This window comes from Nansenia antarctica (assembly GCF_963989245.1).
Source record: "Nansenia antarctica genome assembly, chromosome: 1".
In the NCBI taxonomy this organism is placed as follows: Eukaryota; Metazoa; Chordata; class Actinopteri; order Argentiniformes; family Microstomatidae; genus Nansenia; species Nansenia antarctica.
This window is the reverse complement of record NC_137674.1, coordinates 23,414,773-23,439,128: the sequence shown is the minus strand read 5'-3', so window position 1 is coordinate 23,439,128 and position 24,356 is coordinate 23,414,773. Positions and strand designations below refer to the sequence as shown.

General features: G+C 47.2%; 2 protein-coding genes and 1 pseudogene across 4 annotated transcripts in view; 1 reads left to right on the top strand and 2 right to left on the bottom strand.

Annotated features, from left to right (window-relative positions):
- The first annotated feature begins 316 nt into the window (after positions 1-316).
- On the top strand, positions 317-1,135 carry LOC308165728 (MAP/microtubule affinity-regulating kinase 3-like). Its single transcript, XM_080539876.1, has 2 exons — positions 317-354; positions 767-1,135. The coding sequence occupies exon 2, from the start codon at positions 840-842 to the stop codon at positions 1,110-1,112; it is 273 nt and encodes a 90-aa protein (XP_080396002.1). The 5' UTR covers positions 317-354; positions 767-839; the 3' UTR covers positions 1,113-1,135.
- Positions 1,136-1,893: 758 nt separating this feature from the next.
- The window catches only part of LOC308159993 (creatine kinase, testis isozyme-like), a gene marked incomplete at both ends in the record, with an annotated part of 41,540 nt that continues 19,077 nt past the window's right edge, over positions 1,894-24,356 (bottom strand). For both annotated transcript variants that reach the window (XM_080533834.1, XM_080533835.1), the window contains 4 exons: positions 1,894-2,072; positions 2,199-2,388; positions 2,579-2,702; positions 2,960-3,131. In XM_080533834.1, the coding sequence (XP_080389960.1) occupies positions 1,894-2,072; positions 2,199-2,388; positions 2,579-2,702; positions 2,960-3,131 (665 nt within the window). The remainder of the gene's footprint in view (positions 2,073-2,198; positions 2,389-2,578; positions 2,703-2,959; positions 3,132-24,356) is intronic.
- LOC308171786 (kelch-like protein 42) lies at positions 7,240-9,391 on the bottom strand (annotated as a pseudogene). Its single transcript has 4 exons — positions 8,906-9,391; positions 8,530-8,819; positions 7,948-8,145; positions 7,240-7,741 (listed from the first exon to the last, which is right to left on the bottom strand). The product of its transcript is annotated as a kelch-like protein 42 (transcript).

The following is a 24,356-nucleotide window of genomic DNA, read 5'->3' as shown; positions in this document are numbered from 1 at the left end:
TCCATTTGATTTATTCCAGATATTCTTGAGAGAATCGTCAATATTTTGTCCTGTGTCGGGGTTTCATGTTAAGATTGTTCTGATGAGGTGATGATATTTTGGTGGTAGCTTTCTTGTTTTTATAACTTCCAGTTATGTAACTGTTACTTGTTCTCTCTCTGTGTATGTACGGTAAACAATATCTCTCTCTTGTTCTCCGTGATCTTTCAATGATAAAAAAACGTTCTTTGGGAAGTCAACATTTCAGTTTTTTTGTCTCCCCCCCCCCATCCCCTCTTCATCTTCCTCCGCTCCCTCAACGTCTGACAGAGTCTCAACCGAGTTTGAGAGAACCGGGAGATTTGAGGGCTCAAGGTGAGGTATCTGCGCTGGTCCTGACCCCCACAGGCTTCAAGCCTCCTCCTCCCGCCACCATGCTATGAACCCCCCCCCCATCCCTCCATCCAGTCAGTCAGTCAGTCCCTAGCCCCCCCGGTCCATCCAGGATGTCTCCCCCCTCCTCCCATTAGAAGCTTATGAGGGGATCTGAATGGGGTGTGTTGGTGTTGGTGCTGTTGTGATTGTGCCCCCCCCCCCCCCCGCTCTGCTTGTGTGCTGCATAACCGCCTGTCAGTCGCATGCTCACGACCCCGCAATCAACACCCTGCATGGTCGTGTTGTCGGTTTATTGAGACCTCTGTGTGTCTGTACAGGTTTGATGGATACATTTTGTCCATTTCCTGTCTCCTGTGTGTCATTTCCTGTCTTCCTGTCTCCCTCCCTGCAGTCGCCATGTACCTGGGGATCAGAAAGGGGAAAGGGCGGGCGGTAAACCCCGCTCCCTCAGGTTCACTTGGAGTATGCGGACCACCAGCTCCCTGGAGCCCAGCCACATCATGAGGGAGATCCGCAAGGTGCTCGACGCCAACAACTGCGACTACGAACAGCAGGAGAGTTTCCTGCTGCTGTGTGTCCACGGAGACGGACACGCTGAGAACCTTGTCCAGTGGGAGATGGAGGTGTGTAAGCTGCCCCGCCTCTCCCTCAACGGCGTGAGGTTCAAGAGGATATCCGGCTCATCCATCGCTTTTAAAAACATTGCTTCCAAAGTCTCCAACGAGTTAAAGCTCTGAACACAAGGGCCGAATATTATCTAGAACGTATTTAAGCTGTACAATCATTAAAGTAGCAGTTTCCAAATGTTTTTTAACAAGAATACACAGAGTATGTATTGAATATTATAATGTATAGAGTAATGCTTGGGCAATAATCACTGAATAACTTACTAATAACTACAGTATAATCTGGCCATATTTGGCCAACATAACGAGTTGAATATGATATTTGGCCAACATAACGAGTTGAATATGATTTGTCATGCTGTGAACGTGGACAAAGAGCATTTCTAGTCTTTGGTATTATTTATTTCATCTTTTCTCTCCTCATGAAACCTTAGCATTGTTTTCAGTGTACATAATGTATCTTACTTCCAGACAGCCACACATTGTTATACTCCATTTTTCTTTTATATTGTTTAAAAGTAGAGCTCATGGAATTCATGTAAAATGTATGCTCACAAGGTCAGAGTCACCCGTGTCTCAATTAAAATGTCTGTAAACATGGTTCACAGTCTTGACTTCTCATGCTAAGGGTCGATCGTGTGGCTTATTTAAATACCAAGAAGGATCATGGGTAACTTCAGCACGCATGCAGTGACAAAGAACAAACGCAGTCAACCACAGATCGAAACATTTTATTGTCGTGTTTTCAGATCCACTCTCACGTTGAAAGAAGACCTTGCGTGAGAGAGTAAGTGCTCTTTAATACAGAGTGCATTCCAGGATAGTGTCACACATTCATTCAGACATGGGGAGGGGGAGGGAGGGAGGGAGGGGTGTCCAACCAGGGGAGAGTTTACTTCTGGGCGGGCATCAGGTCATCGATTGACCCGCCCTTCTCCAGCTTCTTCTCCATCTCCACCAGCAGCTTCACGCTGTCCACCACCATCTGCATCAGCGCCACCTCAGAGAAGCCCAGCCGGTCGGCGTTGGAGATGTCGAAAGTTCCTCCCACAGCCGCGGTGTCCACGCCACCTGAGGAGAGGCCAGACCGTTAGTCACCAGCCATCAACACAGGGGTTTCAGAACCGATACAGTATTCCTTCTGGCAAACGTATTGTCAGCATTACATGACGACATCATCATCATCATCTCCTTTACCTGTTCCGCGTTTCTGAAGCCTCAGCTTCTTGAGGATCTCCTCAAACTTGGTGTGCTTGCTGACGTTGGGGATCTTGACGTGGACACCGGCGCGCAGCCCCGTGCCGAGGTTAGAGGGGCAGGTCAGCACGTAGCCCAGGTGCTCGTTCCACATGAAGGCGTGGCCGTTGTCTTTGAACAGAGACTCGATCTGCGGAGAAGGAGATTCGGGGGGTGGGGGCAGAATTTAGTTAAGAAGGTCGACATCGACGTTACCACAGAGTCGATAACTAGCAACATTTTTATAAAAACACCACGTTCTGAACGTGTGACGATGGTAAGTTACGGTGGAGATGATTGGCAGGTCTAGCTCGCCCAACCAGACGCCCCCTGGGTCTCACCTTGGTGAGGCCGGTGCAGAAGCGTGTGAACACCTCCCTCATGTTGCCTCCCTTCTGCATGGAGATGAACCTCAGGTGGTCCTCCTCGTTCACCCACACCAGGAACGTCTTGTTCTCGTTGTGCCTGAGACAGAGGAGAGCCTTAAACAACCTTCCTCTGAGCTCAGGAAGTAAGGCTTCTGAAGCACCAAATGTAATGTATGTATAAATAAGCCTTATTAACACCAGAACAGCCGTGGGTGGGGTCTTTTGACCGTGAGAGTATTTTTTTTTAAATATCTTTGCACTTGATCAAATTTCAGGACCACTAGTGGTCGTTGTGTGTAAGTAGCAGCTTCCCCTTGTAAAGACTATGGTCGTTTGACCCCCGAGGCGCCTCACCAGATGCCCCGGCCGTCGGGCCAGTCCCGGCCCATCCCGGCGGACAGCAGCAGAGGAGACACGGGCTTGTCGAACAGGAAGTGGTCGTCGATCAGCAGCTGCTGCTCCTCGTCCGTCATGTTCTTCAGGGCGTAGTACTTCCCCTTCAGGTCACCTGACAGGGCGGCCAGGGCTGGAGAGGAACGGACATGTTAGCTCCTCTGGGGCTCGGGCGGTAGAGCATGGCGCTAACAGCGCTTAGGTTGTGGGTTCGATTCCCGCTGGGACTGTATATACTAAAATGTATGTATGCACTCACTGCAATGTAAGTGTCTTTGGATAAACGTGTCAGCTGAATGGTGTATGTTATTATATTATTATATCAGCTCCGTTTGAGTCTCCGTTCATCTGGAGGATTAAATGTGTGGTGTCCCTCTTCTTACCTTCACTAATCCTGCCATGTAACACCAGTATTATTAACACCAGTATTATTAACACCAGTATTTCTAACACCAGTATTTACATTACAAGCCACAAATGACCTGTTCAAAACAGCCAAACAAAGCCAGTGACCTAAAACTGTTTAACAAAGACATCCATCGAGGCTCCCAGCAACATCAACACCGGACTCTACACCACCCCCCCCCCCTCTAGGAAGTTAGTATCAGTAACCATTATAACTATGGTGGTGAGACAGGTAGTAGCATGGTGGGTGAGACAGGCAGTAGCATGGTGGGTGAGACAGGCAGTAGCATGGTGGGTGAGACAGGCAGTAGCATAGTGGTGGGACAGGCAGTAGCATAGTGGTGAGACAGGCATGGTGGTGACGGTGGTGAGACAGGCAGTAGAATGGTGGGTGAGACAGGCAGTAGTATGGTGGGTGAGACAGGCAGTAGCATGGTGGTGAGACAGGCAGTAGTATGGTGGGTGAGACAGGCAGTAGCATGGTGGGTGAGACAGGCAGTACTATGGGGGGTGAGACAGGTAGTAGAATGGTGGGTGAGACAAAATGTTGTATAAAGGAGAGATGGAGAGGGGGGGAGAGAGGGAGAGAGAGGGAGGGAGGGAGAGAGAGAGAGAGAGAGAGAGAGAGAGGGAGGGAGAGAGAGAGAGAGGGAGAGAGGGAGGGAGAGGGGGGGAGAGAGAGAGACAGGGAGAGAGGGAGAGAGAGGGAGGGAGAGAGAGAGAGAGAGGGAGAGAGAGAGAAAGAGAGAGAGTGAGAGAGAAAAAGAAAATATTAGCTCTCCTGTGACATCAACAAGTGAAGAGTGTCTGTGGTTAGAGTGTCTGTGGTTAGAGTGTCTGTGGTTAGAGTGGTTAGAGTGTCTGTGGTTAGTGTCTGTGGTTAGAGTGTCTGTGGTTAGAGTGTGAGATAAGAAATTGGCACTATTTACAGATGTTATTGTTAACAGGGATACTCTTTTTATTAGGATATCAGATATTAGCCTGTTTTTGGAACTAGTTAGGTATAGGTCTTGAAAATGAAGCCAAACAAAGCTATATATGTCTGGATCTGCGCTGTCTCTGTCGCCCTTCGTCTCCGTGGCCCCTCACATCCTGGTAGCGTGATCTCTCTCTCCTTCTTCTTCTTGCAGAACTGGAGTCCTTTGAGTTATCTTCACAGAGGATGTCAACATCGACAGAGAGGACAAACTGGTCATACTCTGTGTAATCACTGATGTTGCACCTTCCCAGTATATCGACTGCAGTAGTGTCTGTCCACAGGACTGGGGAGAAGGCCCTTTTAAACGTGTTGCCTCCATAGTCCACAGAGGTCCACTCCTCCCTTGGGCGTTTTGGCACAAATGACCCGTTACAGAGCAGCCAGTCTGGGATACAGCTCCTCCCTCTGTCTTCCTGAGAGCCCAGATGCTGGTCCTTTGCTACAGGCTCTATGATCAAAGGAGAAGAGGAATGTTCCGGAGAGGATCTTCTGTCCCTGGGCAGCGTTCTGGAGCTGTAGTCCTGCTGGGGGGTTGGTTTGGAGGGGCGGTAGTGCCCGGGCAGGACCAGGTGGAGGAGAGGTGGGCTGTAGGGATGAACTGTGAGGCGGTAGTGGAGGTGGGGGATGCTGAGGGCCACACTCTGCAGGTTGGCCATGGTCAGACACTTGTTCTGTGTGTTAGTGAGGCGCGCGGTCACTGTGTGTGTCTGATAGGTCCGAGTGTCCTCCATAATTACATCTGCACAACGATGAAAACATTAGCAATTTACAACAAAGTGAATTCAGGCTATTTAGATGGTCTATTTCACAATGGACATTTTCTATTTAACTATTTTACCTGAGATGTTGAGAGCAGGATCTTTGGTTGCGTAGTATGTCAGCTTCATGAGATATCTCTCTGTGTAGGCTTGGCATCCCTCCATGTCTCAGTGAAATTAACCTTATTTGAACGAATACAAAATGTGTTAAAACTGTTTGGAATGTCTCTATGGAAACAACATTTTTTATTGCATTCCCTATCCTCAATCTTCTCTCTGTGGTCTGCCTTGGCCTCCCGGATGCCACGGTTTAGGTTAGCCCTGGTGGTGCTGTACAGCAGTGTGTCCTTCGCTGAGTAGGCGTTGTCCCTCTCCTTGAGCAGTTTTCGGACCTTCTCAGTCATCCATGGCTTCGTGTTGGGGTAGACCCGGACACGTTTGTCCACGGTGGCTGAGTTGGTGCAGTTCACTATGTGGTTCAGAACCAACGACGTGAACTGTTCCAGGTCCTCGTGCTCATATTCCTGCCATGAGGTGTCATTCAGGCAGATCTGCAGTGGAGCGGACCCTGCTGGCCAGGTTCTGACAGTCTTAGTAGTGATGGGAGCACTTTTCCTCATGGGAGTGTAGGCTGGGATCAGAAGGATGGACACGTGGTCAGACACGTGGTCAGACACGTGGTCAGACATTTTTTATTGCATTCCTTATCTTTTCCGAAGATTGAGGAATGCTTCCTGAGCAACGACTCCAGGCGGGTGTGGCAGGGGGTTCAGCACATGACAAACTTCAGAGCCAACAGGCCGGTTCGACCCTTAACCCTTCATATGCTGTATTTCCAAAGGTGTTTTATTTGTAAATGAAAAACACAAGGTCATAGAAACTAACATCATAAGCACATGAAGTACAGGCATGTCTTGGCTGAGTAAGAGTCAGGTCAATGTGTTACGGTACATGTGGGAATACGGTACATGTGGGAAAACTAGGGTTAGGGTTAGGTGCTAGGGTGACTTGGTACATGCTGGCATGTCTAACCCTAACCTTAACCCTAACCCTAACCATAGCACCCTAGCACCTAACCCTAACCCTAGTTTTCCCACATGTACCGTATTCCCACATGTACCGTAACAAATGCACTGCTTATGTTACTGTAAACAGCATGGCCATCTTCTCTGCAATAAAACAAACTGACAATAAACACCCCTGAATATTTTCTTTATTGTAACATGAGGGAGGAACAAAAGAATATCCATCAACTCCATAAAGTCTTTGAAACAGGCGGGCAAAATTATGTAATTTAATTAACAGTAGACAGAACTGCATTAAGTGCCATCTGATCCCCACAGTAAATGTGTCCAATCACCCCAAACCTCATCTCATTTCTGATTGGACAGTAGTTTAATCGTACAGTTTTTCAATTTGTTCTCAAAGTACCAATGAAAATACCCTGCTGGTTATTCAGCAGGGAAAAGAAACACAGCAGTTTCGGTCGGTTACTCACAATTTCACACTCTTGCATTTGTGCTTCATCTATACAAAATCCCAAACTTGGTGGAGAAGGCACATTTTCATTTTCCATATCATGGAACTGTACTTTGCTAATGGTTTTGAAAAATGTAATTAAATCTAATGAATACACTTTCATCTGTCCCCCAATATTCATCTGTACCCTCAACTCAACATTTAAGACATAAAGCATTTCATTTTCGTTTTTAAATCTCCCATCACAAAGCTGGAATTGTAAAACCAAAGCCATATCTTGCAAACAACATCCAATATCTTCAGCAACATCCAATATGACATACACTGGCTTTCTCTGGCTACCAACTTGACACTGTTAGCCACTTTCTCCTCATTGCTGCCGTCAGTGGAGGCTGGTAGAGGTAGAAATCGTGAGGACGGGGCTCATTGTAACGCATGGAACCCAATGAAGGAATGGTATCCAACACACGTGACCCCGTCCTCCGATGTCTGCCTCCAACCAGCCTCCCCTGGCTGCAACGTCATCTCTACCAGGACAGACCAGCCCCTTCTGGCGTACCAGTACTTGAACTACAGTACGACGCAGACCAAACCGTCTCCACTGGCGTTTTTAGCCTAGCTCAGTCCTCCCCATCACCATCACCATCGCATAGAACACTGGGGAGGTAGAGGGAACAGAGCAGCGTGTTCTGTAACTTCTGGCCCAGCCTGGGGAAGTAGCGGAAGGCCTCACAGGCGTCGGAGAAGATGTTGTACTTGAGGAAGACCCGGTGCTTCAGGCTGATGGGCAGACTGAGACTCGCGTCGCGGCTCATGATGTAGATGCCGTCGTTGTGCAGCGTGCAGGTGAGGTTCAGGCCCGACTTGGAGGTGTTCTCCTTCAGCTGGAGCCACTCCCCTGTGGTGATGTTGTAGGACTGCACCGTCAGCATGTCCTCCGTCTGGCTGGTCCGCTGGCGCCCCCGGCTCCGGCCTGGCTGCTCCAGCTCGTGGGTGTACCCCCCCACCAGGTAGATGGTGTCCTCCACCGAGAGCATCTGCTGCTCGCGCACGTGGGCGGGGCAGGCGCGGAACACCGTCCAGGCGTCCGAGGTGGGGCAGTAGCGGAGGACGCTGGTGTTCCTGTCTGTCACACACACACACACACACACACACACACACACACACACACAAATACAAACTCATCACGAGACCCTGTTGTTGTAAAACACAAGGCACCCAGGACAGTGTGTTCATCTGTTTTATGCGATTGTTTTAACAGTTCAAGTGTTTTAATAACAATGATTATTTTTTAACAACGCTTTTCTTTGGGACTAATTACTTAATACTAACCACACACAGTGTAGCCACCCATGACGTAGATCATGCCCTGGCACTCGCAGGCCGAGAACTCGGCCAGGGGGTCGGGCATGGAGGACACGCAGGTCCACCAGTCCTGCTCTGGGTTGTAACACTCCACCGTGCCCAGACACTGGCCTCCCACGGCGTACAGCTTCCCTCTCACGGCTAGCAGTTTAAAGTTCGATCTGACAAGCAGAAAGAGTCAGATACAGATACACAAACATGTTAAGAAAATTAACACACAACAGGGCACATATCACATCTGGGGAGGCTGGTAGGAGGTAGAAATCAGAGGACGGGGCTCATTGTAATGCATGGAAACGAAATGAGAAGTGGTAACCCGACTCGAACTGATACTGATTCCATTCCACGCATTAGAATGTGCCTGTCTGTCTACCTCCCCCTGCCTCCCATCCATCACATCTAGTCGGGTTTGGCATGGGGCTTCATGGTTGTGGAGTTCAAAACAAAACAACAAACGGACGGATAACATGGTTATCTTTTTTGTTTAAATGATTGTTAAGGGAACAGGGTCAGAGCAGAGGTCATTAAATACATAGCAGGCTAACCTCTCCTGGTTCAGCGGGGCCACCTGGTTCCACTCGTCCGTACACGCGTTGTAGCAGTGAGCGGCTGAGATCTCCTGGCTGGTCATCCGGTACCCACCGACGATAAAGAGGTAGTTGTCCAACACGGCCGAGCCGTAGCCTCGGACATTGACCATGTCCGGCGGCAGGTTGTTTGCGAGCGGCTTCCAGCACTGCTCCAACTCTCCGTAGCAATGGAGTATATAACAGTAGGTCCTCTCCGTAGTAACAGCGACCAGAGTGGCCGTGCCTTTCATGCGCATCTCCCTGACCTGGTGGCGCAGGGGACCCGGTAAGTTACCGAACTCGGGCCTCCGCACCATCGGAGTAAATAACATTAGGTCCTCTCCGTAGTAACAGCGACCAGAGTGGCCGTGCCTTTCATGCGCATCTCCCTGACCTGGTGGCGCAGGGGACCCGGTAAGTTACCGAACTCGGGCCTCCGCACCATCGGGTGGTAGTGACGGCTCGTGTATTTGAGGCAGGCTTTGCGGAGGTCGTGTGTTCCGTATACCTCGGAAAGGCTGTAGAGTTCCACGCAGTTGTCCTGTCGGATTTCCGACGTGAGGACTTTGAGGATCGAGGTGACTTGCAGGAAAGATGCTGTCTCGATCAGGTCTTCCAGTGTCTCGTTGACCACCAGCACTTCGGACGTGTCGATGAACTCCAGGACCAGTTCCAGCCCGGGCACGCTCAGTCCTTGCAGCTGGACGGAATCCTCTCTGGACTCTCGCATCCCAGAACGGTACAGTGCACGGAAGTAGTCGCTTTTCTCAATCAATTTGCTTTTGTTGACGTTGAATGTTTTGTCATCCATGACGATTGCAATTTGTTCAGATGACATGTTTAGTGTTGTTGGTTATGTGAACTGAACTTGACTGTTGAGGAGCAGCGTGCGATCCGGGTTCGTCTTGTTAGATCTGTGTTCTGTCAACAACAATTCGGGGCTAGAGAACTTAGCTAATCGTGTACACATCTAGAACAGATGTGGATTTGTGTTGTGTAGCATAGACGATTAGCTCATTATAAAAGAGTGTCTTCTTCTTCTGCCATGAAAATGGATCTGTTAGCCTAATATCTGTTAATATAATAATATCTAATATATAATATCTATAAACTCCAATCAATGCCCTGACTCTTGCGAGCTCATTTGACAGCAGCTTGTCATCGTTTACATTTCAGTTTGGTTGCTATGCAACCTCCCGAGTTATTCTGGTCGCGAGCAGGCTATGGCTGTGTTCGGAATAGCGTACTAGCATACTGCATACTAGCATACTCAATGAGTATATACTGCATACTGCTTACTAAATTCATAATAATAGTAGGCCTATAGTAGTATCCGAAAACCAGCCGACCATTACGGAACCTGTAAAGGGGATCTGGGCCTGCAGTGAAGTGTCGGGGTGGGGGAGGGCCTCCGTCCATCTGCCCGAACGTTTTGTAAAGCGGCCGGCTGGATGTAGGAAAAACACGGGTGTTGATGCTGCCGGAGGTCTGCACCTTCATGGCAGACGGGGATGGGGATGTAACCCTGGCGGAGGGTGGGGTGCTTCATCTCCCTTACGAAGGTCTTCTGCTGCTCCTGAAGGCTCGGCTCTGGCGGCACACTAGGGCCATTGTGAGGTATAATGATCTTTGGCTTGAAACAGCTCCATGTTGGGATGTAAAGCATGTAAATATGAACCAGTCCAAACCGAGCGGGTCGCTAACTAACTAGGATTTAATGTCTCTAGCTAGCTAGACAACTAGCTGTACTAGTTAACGTTTGGCCTTGGTTGTTCCATCAAGTCTAATTGTAATATCCAGGCATATTATTATATAGTATAGTAATATGATATAATAGTGGATCCAAAGGACTTTGCAGTCCAGAAGATGTAGCTACTCCATCCCGAAGACATGATGTCGCTGCAGAAGAGGCAGAGGGTGAAACTAGTGAAAATGTCGTTGTTAATTCATCTCCAGTTTGATGAAACTAGTGAAAATGTTCCAAGATGGCCGCGCGCTTAGTCCGCGCAGCTCGGGGGGCGACCACACTGGTGTTTCTTTATGTTTGTAAATACATTTGTATGTACACTTTTATTTTAGTACTTATAGGGAACAGTTGTGTAAATAGTACCTACAGCAGGCTCGACTTATTAGAAATCGGCACGCAAAACGACAAGACAGTTACAGCGGAGTTTCTAAAGCAACACAGGATATATTACGAGATAGCCCGTGTACCGGGCGAACCTTGGTTCTCAGTCCCCTCCCTGAGGCGGAAGCGACGGAGGCGAGATCGTAAGCAACCCCGAGGCCGCAGGGGAGGCCTGTTAGCAAGGCTAAGGAGAAACCCAAACAAGCCAGCTCTACCAAGCATTTTCCTCTCTAACGTCAGATCCCTGACTAACAAGATGGATGAACTGAGACTACAGGTGGCCAAAAACAGCATCGTAGGGGATAGCTGTGTGATTATTCTGACCGAAACCTGGCTAAATGACAACATTGTGGACGCTACCGTTAGCTTAGAGGGCCGAACGCTACATCGCGCTGACCGAACGGAGCGTAGCGAGAAGTCAAGAGGAGGTGGGATCATAATATCGACGAAGGATAGCTGGTGCTTAAACACGAAAACTGTAAGTAGCCACTGCTCCCCAGACCTAGAATACTTGACTGTTAAATGCCGACCCACATACCTGCCTAGGGAGTTTAACGCGGTGCTAATTACATGTGTGTATATAGCACCTAGCTCAGACAGCAAAGTAGCATTGGTGCGACTATATGACGTCATTAGTAGCCAACAAAGTACTGATCCACAGGCTATTCACATCATAGCGGGGGACTTTAATCATGTCGACCTGAAGGCAGTACTACCCAAGTTCTACCAGCATGTAAAATGTGCAACGAGAGGAGAAAAAACACTGGATAAGGTATACACCAACATCAAACGTGCTTACAAGGCTAGTCCGCTAGCTCATCTAGGCATGTCTGACCATGTGTCAATCCTCCTGATTCCTGCATACACTACAATGGGGAAAAGTGCTCCCACCACCACTAAGACTGTCAGAACCTGGCCAGAAGGGTCCGCTCCACTGCAGATCTGCCTAAATGACACCCTATGGCAGGAATATGAGCATGAGGACCTGGAACAGTACACGTCGTCGGTTCTGAACCACATAGTGAACTGCACCAACTCAGTCACCGTGGACAAACGGGTCCGGGTCTACCCCAACACGAAGCCATGGATGACTGGGAAGGTCCAAAAACTGATAAATGAGAGGGACAACGCCTTCTTCGCAGGGAAGCGCACACCGCTGTACAGCTCCACCAGGGCCAACCTAAAGCGCGGCATCAAAGCGGCCAAGGCAGAGCACAGAGAGAAGATTGAGGAATGCCTCCTAAGCAACGACTCCAGGCGGATGTGGCAGGGGGTTCAGCAGATGACAAACCTCAGAGCCAACAGGCTCACAGCCGCAGAGGACGACCCCCTGCTGGCGGGAAAGCTGAACACCTTCTACGCCCGGTTTGACGAGGGGCAAACGGAGGTAACCACAACACAGACACCACTCTCTCCAGCTCTCAGCAGCCTCACCCTCACAGAGCACGAGGTGAGACGCGTACTGAAGGCGGTGGACCCCAGGAAAGCCTCGGGGCCGGATGGCGTCCTGGGACGGGTGCTGAGAGACTGCGCCGACCAGCTGGCCGGGGTTTTCACCAACATCTTTAACCAGTCCCTGTCCCAGGCCACCGTCCCACCCTGCCTGAAAACCTCAACTATCATCCCAGTCCTGAAGAAAAGCACGGTGAGCTGCCTAAACGACTACCGCCCGGTGGCACTCACACCAATCATCATGAAGTGCTTCGAGAAACTAGTCCGGGCCCACATACTCACACGCCTCCCGCCCAACCTGGATCCATACCAGTTCGCCTACAGAGCCCACAGGTCCACAGAGGACGCCATAGCGACGACTCTCCACGCCACTCTATCCCACCTGGAGAGGGGAAACAGCTACGCGAGACTGCTCTTCGTGGACTTCAGCTCCGCCTTTAACACCATCCTTCCAGACAGGCTAGTGACCAAACTACTAGACCTGGGTCTATCACACTCTATATGTGCGTGGATCAAGGACTTCCTGACCGACCGCCCCCAGAGGGTGCGGGTGGGCCCCCACACCTCCACAGCCCTCAGCCTCAGCACTGGGTCACCCCAGGGCTGCGTGCTAAGCCCCATCCTCTACAACCTCTACACCCACGACTTCACCCCCATCCACCCCAGCAACTACATCGTAAAGTTTGCAGACGACACCACCGTGGTGGGATGTATCTCGGGGGGGGACGAGGCGGCGTACAGGGATGAGGTAGAGCAATTGAGCAAGCTGTGCAAGGTTAACAACCTGCTGCTAAACAAGTCAAAGACCCAGGAATTCATCGTAGACTTCAGGAGGAAAAAGTCCGAGATCCAGCCCCTGCTCATCGACGGAGAGAGCGTGGAGATAGTCTCAACCCTCCGATTCCTGGGACACAACATGCGGGATGACCTGGCCTGGAAGGACAACACTAAAGGCACCATCAAGAGGGCACAACAGCCTATACACCCTGAGATGCCTCAGGAAACAACACAACAAGCAGGAGATACTGGTGGCCTTCTACCACGGCGCAGTGGAGAGCATCCTCACCTTCGGCATCTCCAACTGGTTCCACAGCTGCACAACAGCGGAGAGAAACGAGCTACAGAGAGTCGTGAGAACAGCACAGAAGATCACCGGCGCCCCCCTCCCCTCTCTGGAGGAGCTGTACAAAACACGCTGTCTCAGGAGGGCCTCCAAGATCTCCAAGGACCCGACCCACCCTGGGCACGAACACTTTGTCAAGCTGCCCTCGAACAGGAGGTACAGGACCCCGGCCGCTAAGACAAACAGACTGAAGAACAGCTTCTACCACAGGGCCGTCAAGGCCCTGAACACAGAAAAGGCCTAAGTTCTGGGCCCAGGACAGTCCGGACGGATTGTATGGCAGCTAGTGCTGAGGCACAAACATGTACATTTTCAAGCCTGCAAACTGTGACACTTTAAAATAATGTGAAAAAAATACTTTTTGTGCAATATTACAACCCTAGTTGACTATCTGTGCAGTATAGTACAGTGGATTGTGTACATAGCCTTTATTGATGTAAACCAGCTCCTTACCTTCTTGTGATTTTATGCATCTATGCTCTTTCTAAAATGTGTTTTCTTTTTCCTTTCCTAAACACCAGGGGAGCCACCCCTCCTAAATTTCGTTGTTTGGTACCTGTACTGTAGCAATGACAAATAAAGTCCATTCCATTCCAAAATGTCGTTGTTAATTCATCTCCAGTTTGATGAAACTAGTGAAAATGTCGTTGTTAATTCATCTCCAGTTTGATGAAACTAGTGAAAATGTCGTTGTTGTTAATTCATCTCCAGTTTGATGAAACTAGTGAAAATGTCGTTGTTAATTCATCTCCAGTTTGATGAAACTAGTGAAAATGTCGTTGTTAATTCATCTCCAGTTTGATGAAACTAGTGAAAATTTCGTTGTTAATTCATCTCCAGTTTGATGAAACTAGTGAAAATGTCGTTGTTAATTCATCTCCAGTTTGATGAAACTAGTGAAAATTTCGTTGTTAATTCATCTCCAGTTTGATGAAACGAGTGAAAATGTCGTTGTTAATTCATCTCCAGTTTGACGAAACTAGTGAAAATGTCGTTGTTAATTCATCTCCAGACAGACTATCAATTTCCTGCAGAAACATTGACACGTGACTTTCACAATTCGTCCATCCAATGAAAATGTAGTGTTTGAAGCAGGGTTGCCAAATGGGATTGACAATTTCCAGCCTAACCACAGTCTAAAAAACAGCTACGGTAAATCCAACAATAACCAGCGGCCCAAAACCTGGTAACCCGCTTCATCTGGCAACCCTGATTTGAGGGAGCCATATTACCCGGAAGCTTTCCAATCCCGGAAATCTGAAGCCACAACCCTCTATCCCTGTACAAATAGTTTAGAAATCTGTGAAATATGTATTTATGTATTTTTTTTAATGATCCATCTTAGGAGTTTAGTAACCGGCAAAGAGCTCTAATGAACTAAATTTCCCATGAGGCCGAGCCGCTCCAGTGCTGAATCTTGTTCATCATGGGCCTCTCTCTAAAATGTTTAATCATTGCCAAAATATTACATTGTGATCAGCTGCATATGACTAGCAATTAGCTGCATACATCTAGCTGTACAGGGGTGAAAGCCCAGGAAACAGGCAGTTATTCTGGATAGACTGATAACTGTGGATATGTCAAACGACAGGTGTAAAACAGTGACGCCTAGCGGCAGAAACTGAGGTGACATGTTCAACACTTGAGGTGACATGTTCAAAATTACGAATATAACTCAACACTGGACTCTTTTAATCACGAAATGATTCGATTTGTACTCTTTCTAATTTACTATCAATTTATTACAATCAATTAATCACAATTGCATGGTTATTTTAGACCTAAATCCTATTCATTCATGTTTTTAAAAGTATCACATCAGGATTCAGTGACATGTCTGACAGGAACCCCTGATCCAGGACGTCCACAGCCTGACCCCAGGACTGTTCCTCGGGCCCAATCCACCAAGTACAGCGGGCTCGGCAAAACAACCGCCAGGCGTCATCTTTTTCTTTGGGGTAATACACCTTGTCGTTTTAAAAAAAAACCGGAATGGTTAAAAGTTAAACCCTTAATATGTAATAACCAACGTGATACAAGACAGTCATAAATAAAGTATTTATTTAAAATATATATATTTAAATATTTTTCATTTAAAAAAAAAAAAAATCTTCGGCGGGCCACATGAAGATGGTCTACAGGCCTCTGATTGGCCGCCACTGTGTGCAATGTATTATGACGTAATCGCGCGCAATGTATTATGACGTAATAAACGCCACTATAAAACCACGGTGCGGCGTCTTGTCGTCAGTCATGTGGTCGATGTCAACTTGGATGACATCTTACATCGCAGATCGCACGTTGTATTGTTAACAACAACGAGCAGATTGAGAGTATGGACCAAGAAAAAGTAAGGATACCTATTATATATATAATAAGAATAATAAGAATAAGAATAAGAATAAGAATAACTTGCTCCAATCATTATAATCTTAATTGAATTATTTAGTCATTTAAAGGCAATATTAAAAAGATGGGTTTTTAGTCTTGACTTGAACATATTTGCTGAGGTTGCATGCCTAATGTAAACTGGCAGTAGGCTACATTCATACATGTGGGTGGGTGCATAAAATGAGAACGCAGCCTCACCAAATCTCTTCTTTTGTACATGTGGTACACAGAGAAAACCAGCGTCAGAAGACCTGAGAGCTCAGTATATAGACTGTGAAGAGCAGTATATTTTTATTATATATTTAGATTTTCAGTCAGACAGTTTTTCATCCTTTCAATCCGTTTTTTATGTGAAGCTACTTTTTGTGTCTGAAGCTACTTTGACTTCACGTAACAAGTTGACCAGAATGTGACGATCTGAACTCTGTTGTGTTGCAGGTGAAGAGTAGGAGCACGAGGAAGAGCGCAAAGAAGAGCGCCAACACTGATGCAGGTGAGAGTTTTCTGTTGACTTCTCCCTGTAGAGTCCCTATGTTGAAGACTTGGTTTGATGAGAAGAAAAATGTCTTTCATTCCTATTAAACATCCGATCACAGACAATGATAATGACTTGAACATCATTCCAATATCCACATGCTAACATTCATTATGAATGCATGGCCATACATATCATTTTGAATGCAAGGCTGGGAAATGGCTCCATCATGGTATGCTAGTGTGAATATTGTAAACACAACCATTGATTGTCTTAATGTACTACAGACTATATTTCATAGCTGGCAATAAAACCCCAGAATACTCTCTGTTTGGTTCTTTTAGCTCCTTCTGTGATGTCCTCTGCTTCCGGAACGAAGTACGAGGACAGAGGAGCAGTAATCAAGCTGCTGGCGGAGGAAGGCGTGGCTGGTGCCCTGATCAACACAGATCAGGACTCCTTCCCCATCCTGATGAAGTTCATGAAGGGTCTCACTGATGAGTCAGTATTATGCGCTCTACTGTATCTATGCTCCCTATGTTTCTATACACACCCAATATTTTGCATAAGTGTGAGCCAAGACCAAAACAACTGAAAATGTTGACTTGTTTCTTCACCAGGCAGTGGACGGTGATCCATGACGGCATGACAGACCCTGTAAGTGTATTTGATGTGTGTGACTTTAGAGTTAGCAGGCATACCATACCAGTCATTGTTTGTGTTGTGAATCAGTGAATCCAAATGATTACCTTCTTTAAGCTAAACACCAACTAATTCTTCACTCTCTGAATGAACACAGATGACCAAGGCGAAGCTTGACATCACGGGTCGAAAGATTGTCCAACTGGTCGCCGACACGGTCATAGAGGTCCTCCTCCCGACTCTACAGCGGGTCATAGAGCTGAGTGAGGCCAAGGATGCTGCAGCCTCTCAGAGTGGGTCAGAGCTCTCCTCCACCACCTCTCTGGAGGAAGGAGAGGCCCAGTCCCCGTCTGCGAGGTATGCTATAATCACAGCCACGCCTCTACGTAATGACTACTATGATCATAACATGATGATCATTTTTACTTTGTTTTGTTTTAGAACCAAATGTTTGTTGCACAGTTAAAGTGTTGGACTTTATCAATGCTGATAATACAATTATTTTTTTGGTGATGAAATGTTTTGACCATAGACAAAATACCAACAATAATCAGAATAACAAGTAACAACGTACTGTCGAAGGTCAAATCTCTCTCCACTACATCAGAATCTGATGTGAGCCACCAATGTGATAACTCTTATGCTTTTATCCCCCAGGGATTGATAAAGTTGAATTCGATTGAATTTAATGTCATATTTGTCTTTATTTTGAAGTTCCCAGACTTTGCAGCAATGTGTGTCCGGAGGATCACCTCCCCTGGATGATCCACTCCAGGTCCACTTTGGGATCACAGAGGACACCGTCCTCCAATCACTGGGCTCTATCTCCTCTGGCCCATTTGATTTGACCAGACCTGTGGTGAGAGACGTCCTGAAGCAGGTGAACTCGGACGTCTCCTTGATAATCTCCTTATCAAGGTCAGATAAGTCCACCCTGATAGTCTGCGACAGGGACACCACCATGTCCGCGGCTAGGAGGATGTTGCACGTGGTGTGCACCAAGCTCCGGGAGTTGGGGATCACCAAACCAGTGGTGCCAAAGGTCAAGGTCACGACCTCTAAGACCGACCTGGGGTCAGTGGCGGCAGACGTCATGACTGCCATCGTTGAGACGGTGGAGTCCTGCAGCACTGCTGATCAGGGGGCAGCTGACATGCTCAGACAGTTGGCAGAGAAGATCAGCACGATCAGCTCTGTCTCTGATGAGGACGGATCCTCTGCTGGAGCACCGCATAGACGCGTGTCCTCCTCTTGCAGTGTGGGACACCTCAGGAGTGTGAAGAGTGAGGAGTTTCACTCCGAAGCCACCAAGGCCGTGAGTGCAATTCTGTGCCGGAATAGCATTATATCTATAGATATAACCACGGAGGAGGCCTCAGACATTGTTGATGAGTTTGTGGCAGACATGAGGTCTATCACTCACTCAGCTGGGTCTGGTGCTTCAAAGGAGGAGTCTCTGCCTGTTGCCCTGACCCTAGTTCAGAGGCTTCAGAGAAGGCTGGGAGCGTTCTTCGCGCGGCTGTTGTCTTTTAAAGGCACAAGCCAGAAGAGCAAACTGCCCTCAGACCAGGATAGATTCATCCATGGATCTACTCTGGTAAAAGCGGGGTCTTCTCACAGTGAGCCTCTGTTTCCATCCACCTCACTGGTTGGAGTAGAGCTGCATAGATGTCAGAGTGAATGCTCTCTACCGATGCTGGCTCACCAGAGCCCTCCGGTGAGCCAGCTCAAACTCGACCGCACGACCAAAGAGGTTCTGAGCGAGATTCTCCTCTTTTATAAGACAGAAGACGAGAGGACAGCCTCCGCTGGACCAACGGCATCTGATGAATCCCTCGCTGCCTGCAAGTTTGTGGAGGACGTGTTAACATGGTTAACGGAGTACTCCTCCTCCTCATCAGAGAGTTTGTGCGTGTCTCCAAAGGCAGTCGTGAGCGAACTGTCCAAGGAGGACTTTCAGAGTCAAGCCACTGAGAAAGTGAGGGATGTTCTCTTGAGATCAGAGAGATGCTCCCTCAGTTTAGACCTCGTCGGCATGGTTGTGAACAGTGTGAAGAGCCTGTTCCAGGACGAGGAGTCCTCAGCTGGTCCCAGTGTGCTGCCCACACACACTGAGGCCTCTGAGGTGTCCGAGGCTAGTGGGCTTAGTGCTAGTGATGGTGTGTCGGAGCTGAGACTGTGGTCTACAGCGCAGACCATCTTCAGAGATCTGAAGAGGAAGCTGAAGGAGTTCTTCACTCGGCGTGAGATGGATGCCTCTGAGCAGAGTGCATCGATGGCTAAGGCTAGAGACAGCATTAGCCAGATCCTGGTCGCCATTCAGGGTGACATGGTGGTAAAGTCAGGGGAAATGGAGACCTCAGTGGAGCTACAGCAATGGCACAGTGCTGTAGGATCTCTGCTGGAGAGTGTAGAGAGGGTGTGTAGTGAGGGTAGTCTCACATGTCAGCCTCCCACAGAGCTTCCAGCAGAAAGCAGTTTCCCCGTCGTCAGAAGCGCGACCTCTGACGAGTCTGTGCCGGAGGATTCCGTCGTCAGTGACTCCAAACAGCCGATGGCCGACGTGGTGCAAGTCCTGATGGACCACCTGGACCCGACGGCTCTTCAAGAGGTCACCTCTCCCGGAGCTGACCTCACCAGACGGGAGGAGCTTCTGTCCCAGGGGGGGATCCGCACCCTGACCAACGCCCTTGTGGACAGACTCCAGGGGCTGATGTTACTCCACAGCAGTCTGCCAGTGGACGTTGGGACCAGTGTGTCGGACAGTGTTCTGTCCAAACGGACACCGGCAGAGACGCGTGCGACGGTGTGCTCTGAGGTGCTCTACGCCTTTGCCGAGGAGTCGGTGAAGCGTTTGCTTCTTCCCGTGATCGTCCCTCCCTCATCATGGAGCATGGAGGTGGGAGGAGCTTCCAACAGCAACGCCCCGACCAGAGTCTCCAGCCACAAGAGCCTGCTGTCCACCAGCTCTTCGGAGATCTACAACGAGACAGTGGATCTGTTCTCCAGTGCCCTGGTCAACCAGGTGATGGCCCTATCAGTGGGATCCGACACCTCCACAGCCTCGGTCACACAGCCTCAGAGGGATGCTAGTGGGAAGAAGAAGAAAGGAAAATTCAGGAAATTCCTTTCAATGGTGATGCGCAAGGTAAAACAGAAATATACAGTGAATTTATAAGAGATAAGTCTTACCAGTTTATCATAAAACAGCAGACAATCTATGCATTGGAATAATGGGGTTTTAAGAGATATGTTCTGTCATTGATTCTTCTTCTGTAACAACTGATATAGTGCAAGAGGACCAACCGGGTAGGTGTCCAGGCTCCAGCCCCAGGACAGGAGGACATCAAGGTAGGTCTCCAGCCTCCAAGACAGGAGGATATGAAGGTAAGTGTCCCGCCTCCAGCCCCAGGACAGGAGGGCATTGAGGTTGCCCACGACGATGGACACAGCAGAGGTAAGTCAACATGTAGAACACATCGACCAAGGACATACTAACCATACTAATGAAGTATTCTATTCTGTAGCTATAGGCCTGGTGAAGCTCATATGAACTCTCTCTCCTCTCTCTAGCGGCCAGCCCAGTGACAGCTGTGACGACGCCTTGTGAGGGGAGCGGAGCTTCAAAGCCCAAGAAGCGTTCCCTCCTCCAGCGGATTCTCAAATCTGTGAGGAGCCTTGGCAGCTGCTGTCCATGCAGACAGTCTCCGTCCAACGAGACCCAGTAACCATCTTCACGACGATGGACACAGCAGAGGTAAGTCAACATATAGAACACATAGACCAAGGACATACGAACTAAACTAATGACGTATTCTATTCTGTAGCGATAGGCCTGGTGAAGCTCATATGAACTCTCTCTCCTGTCTCTAGTGCCCGGCACAGTGGCGGCTGTGACGACGCCTCCAGAGGATGCATCAAAACTTAAAAATTAAATAATTTGGATTCAATTCCTTTTGCTTGTGCATATTTCATATCTTATGAACTTGTTATGCTGAAGATTGTGTAACTAGATAAGTGGTCTTAACAATATCATAGCTAGAAGCAACTGCGATTACAGCAACCAATATAGTAGCTAAGCATGTTTACAGCCATGCCTGAGGCAATATCCCAATAGAAATGTAATCATAATAAGAATCATATACAAGAATCATATACAAGAATCATATACAAGAATCATAACAAGACATATAAGGAATCATTAGAAATATACATGAGCTAGAAATGGTAGGCCTACTGAAGAAAGATGGTCATACATTCTCCCTCCCTCCCTGATACTAAACAACAAAGTAATTACTATTAAAGTGATTATTACTATAAATGTATTAACTTTAACTTCATGAAGCAGTTTAATTGGAGTTGTGTTAGCCACATAAAGAAAACACATATCTAAAACTGAATTATGAAGGTTACTATGGGATTAGGTTAGAGAGAGAGGAAAGGAATGAGGATTGTGACAAGCAATATCCCCCTACCTGGTCCTACCCTTAAATGTCCACTAGATGGCAGGCATGTATCAGCCTAAATCAGAGGTCTCCAACCTTTTTTCATCTGAGAGCTACTTTGAACAAATGTAAGTGGCCGAGAGCTACTCATATTACTTACCTTCATTCACATAACGTATTCTTTTGTCTTTTTCACAAACTATTTCGCATGTGTGTTATAAGTGCATTAACTCCTGTATTTTGAAGAGGAACCCCCAAGCAGCAAGAAACAGGAGAGGAAAAAACGTTACTCGACGAAACAAGGTTCATCAAAAAAGCAGGCTTTGGCTCCCGGACAGTGGTGTGCCGTCAGGGCCAGCAAGGCCTTCTCTGCTGGCCTAAACATCATCAGAATATACATTTTATTTTAATATATATTTTCCACAAATATGTATTAATGATTCCCCATAGTCTATTCTCTTCATTTCATAGCTTTTCTCTTGGTTGCGCTGCTTCCAGTCTCCGATTGAGATTTGGAGGGCTGGCCTTTATGTTAGAGCTTTTATCCAATCAAAATGTGTTGCTAGGGGGCTCAAAAATCTGCCCGCCTTCACATTAAACGGTGCTGCGGATTCGACCTGTAACTTAACATTGGAACGAGAAAACCTGTGGCGTACCTAGTAAACCTACGTAGATGCGAGCAAAAGCAACAACGGCGCCTGCTGTAAGGCTCAATGATGTCAGCACCCAGCACGTCTTTTGATTGGATACGCACTATTGCTACGCACTATTGCTACGCACTATTGATATTCACTATTGAGATGCGGAACTATGCCGGTAGATGTGAAACTTTTGAAAGGGCGCAGGGAAACGGAGCCTCACAACGAAAGCTTTCGTTGACTGATCGATAATACTGATCGATTGTGTCCTGTTTTTGGGTAAACAATAACTTTCATTTAGGGGACACAATGAAAGCGCCAAGTCCACAAACAGAGGAAACTACGTTGAGCTTCTTTCTTTTCTGGCTGAAAACAACCTAGATTTACATTACCACCTGTCCACAAACAAAGTGTTTACTGGGACGTCAGGCAAAATACAAAACGACCTGATTTTTGCTATTACTGAAGTGATGGAAGAAGAGATCAAAATGGAGATTAAAAAGGCACCCTTTGTCGCTATTATGGTGGACGAGACGACAGACGTGGGTAATGTAGCGATCTTAAAGATGTTAGTTTAATACTCTTCATTGTAAATGCGGATTTATTGATTAAAAATGCTTCGGAAATATTAATATAACTCTGTTGTACTTGTCTGACTATGTTAAGGTGATGCAACGCCCGGTTATACTGTGTTTCTGTCTAGTTTCTAGAGCCATGGCGTCATAACGATGGTATTAAGAGGTAGAATAATTCAGGTAGGAATGTGTCGGACATCACTGAAGGCCTAGGTGTGAAATGCACCGCCCGCCACTGCTCCCGGACTACAAGGGATTGGTTTGAATCACACTCCTGGGCCCGATAACATGATGTGTCCTTAACCAGTATCAGTCAAGCCTGACAATAAACGTGTGGTATAAATGCACAGCAAAAAAGTGAGGAGTTTAGTAACCGGCAAAGAGCTCTCATGAACTGCATTTCCCATGAGGCCGAGCCGCTCCAGTGCTGAATCTTGTTCATCATGGGCCTCTCTCTAAAATGTTTAATCATTGCCAAAATATTAAATTGTGATCAGCTGCATGTGACTAGCAATTAGCTGCATGTACACATCAGTAGCCAGCTGCCATCTCCCCAACAACACAATATTAACCAGTTAAATGTGTTCGTGTCATTGAGGTAGACTAAAGTCTACTCTAGACATTAGAATTGGCTATGCTGCCCTCTGGTGGTTGTTAAGGTGTATTACCCCCAAGAAAAAGATGACGCCTGGCGGTTGTTTTGCCGAGCCCGCTGTACTTGGTGGATTGGGCCCGAGGAACAGTCCTGGGTTCAGGCTTTGGACGTCCTGGATCCGGCTCTCGTCCAGGAAGTTTTCAAATGATGTGTCATACATTGAAATTTAAACATAGTTGAAGAAGATATACTTACAGGTTCATCTAAAAACATATATATATATATATATATTGTGGAGGTTTTTTATTTTCCATAATTTAATTCAAAAAGTGAAACATATATTCTAGATTCATTACACATGAAGTGAAATATTTCAAGCCTTTTTTGTTTTAATGTTGATGATTACGGCTTACAGCTCAGGAAAATCAAAAATCCAGTATCTCAAAATATTAGAACGACCAATAAGACCAATCAAAAAAAGGGTTTATAATACAGAAATGTTGGCCTTCTGAAAAGTATGTCCATTTATGCACTCAATACTTGGTCTGGGCTCCTTTTGCACGAATTACTGCATCAATGCGGCGTGGCATGGAGGCAATCAGCCTGTGGCACTGCTGAGGTGTATGGAAGCCCAGGTTGCTTGGATAGTGGCCTTCAGCTCATCTGCATTGTTGGGTCTGGTCACACCTTCCTCTTGACCTTCCTCTTGACACCTTCCTCTTGACAATACCACCGTCAGTTAGCATTTCAATTCATGCATTGGCTGCATGGCTCCTCCAATCAGAGGTGTGTGAGGTGATGGTGTTGCTGCCAAGGGAGAAGATTTGCAGGAATGTGATTGGACAACTTAATAGCAGAAAGGATCACTCAAACATAGACAATGTCAAATACATTTTATTTGCAACCATGCCAACGTGACCCAAAGCTTTTAACACTGCAACAACCTGCAACTCACAAGCTGTGATAAAACATACAGTAGTTTGACACTAACATCTATACTCTGAAACCCTTTACATTGTGATTCTTGATTAGCAGCTAATACTGATAGTCTCACTTCCCCCTTCTCATGTAAGATACAGCTCACATCCATTTCTGTCATTATCACCATCATTAATTCATCATGTGTAATTGAATTCACAAATGATGACAATATAATCTTTTGATAAAATATATTAATGTTATGGACTGATACAAGTAAACTTATACATGTAAAATCATTCAAACAATCTAGTCATTGAAATGACAGTTGAATGTTGATATGGGGGGGTTGAATTGTCGAACTTTCAGCATGTTACATTACAAGATCCCATCATTAGTGTAATCATTCATATGCCTATTA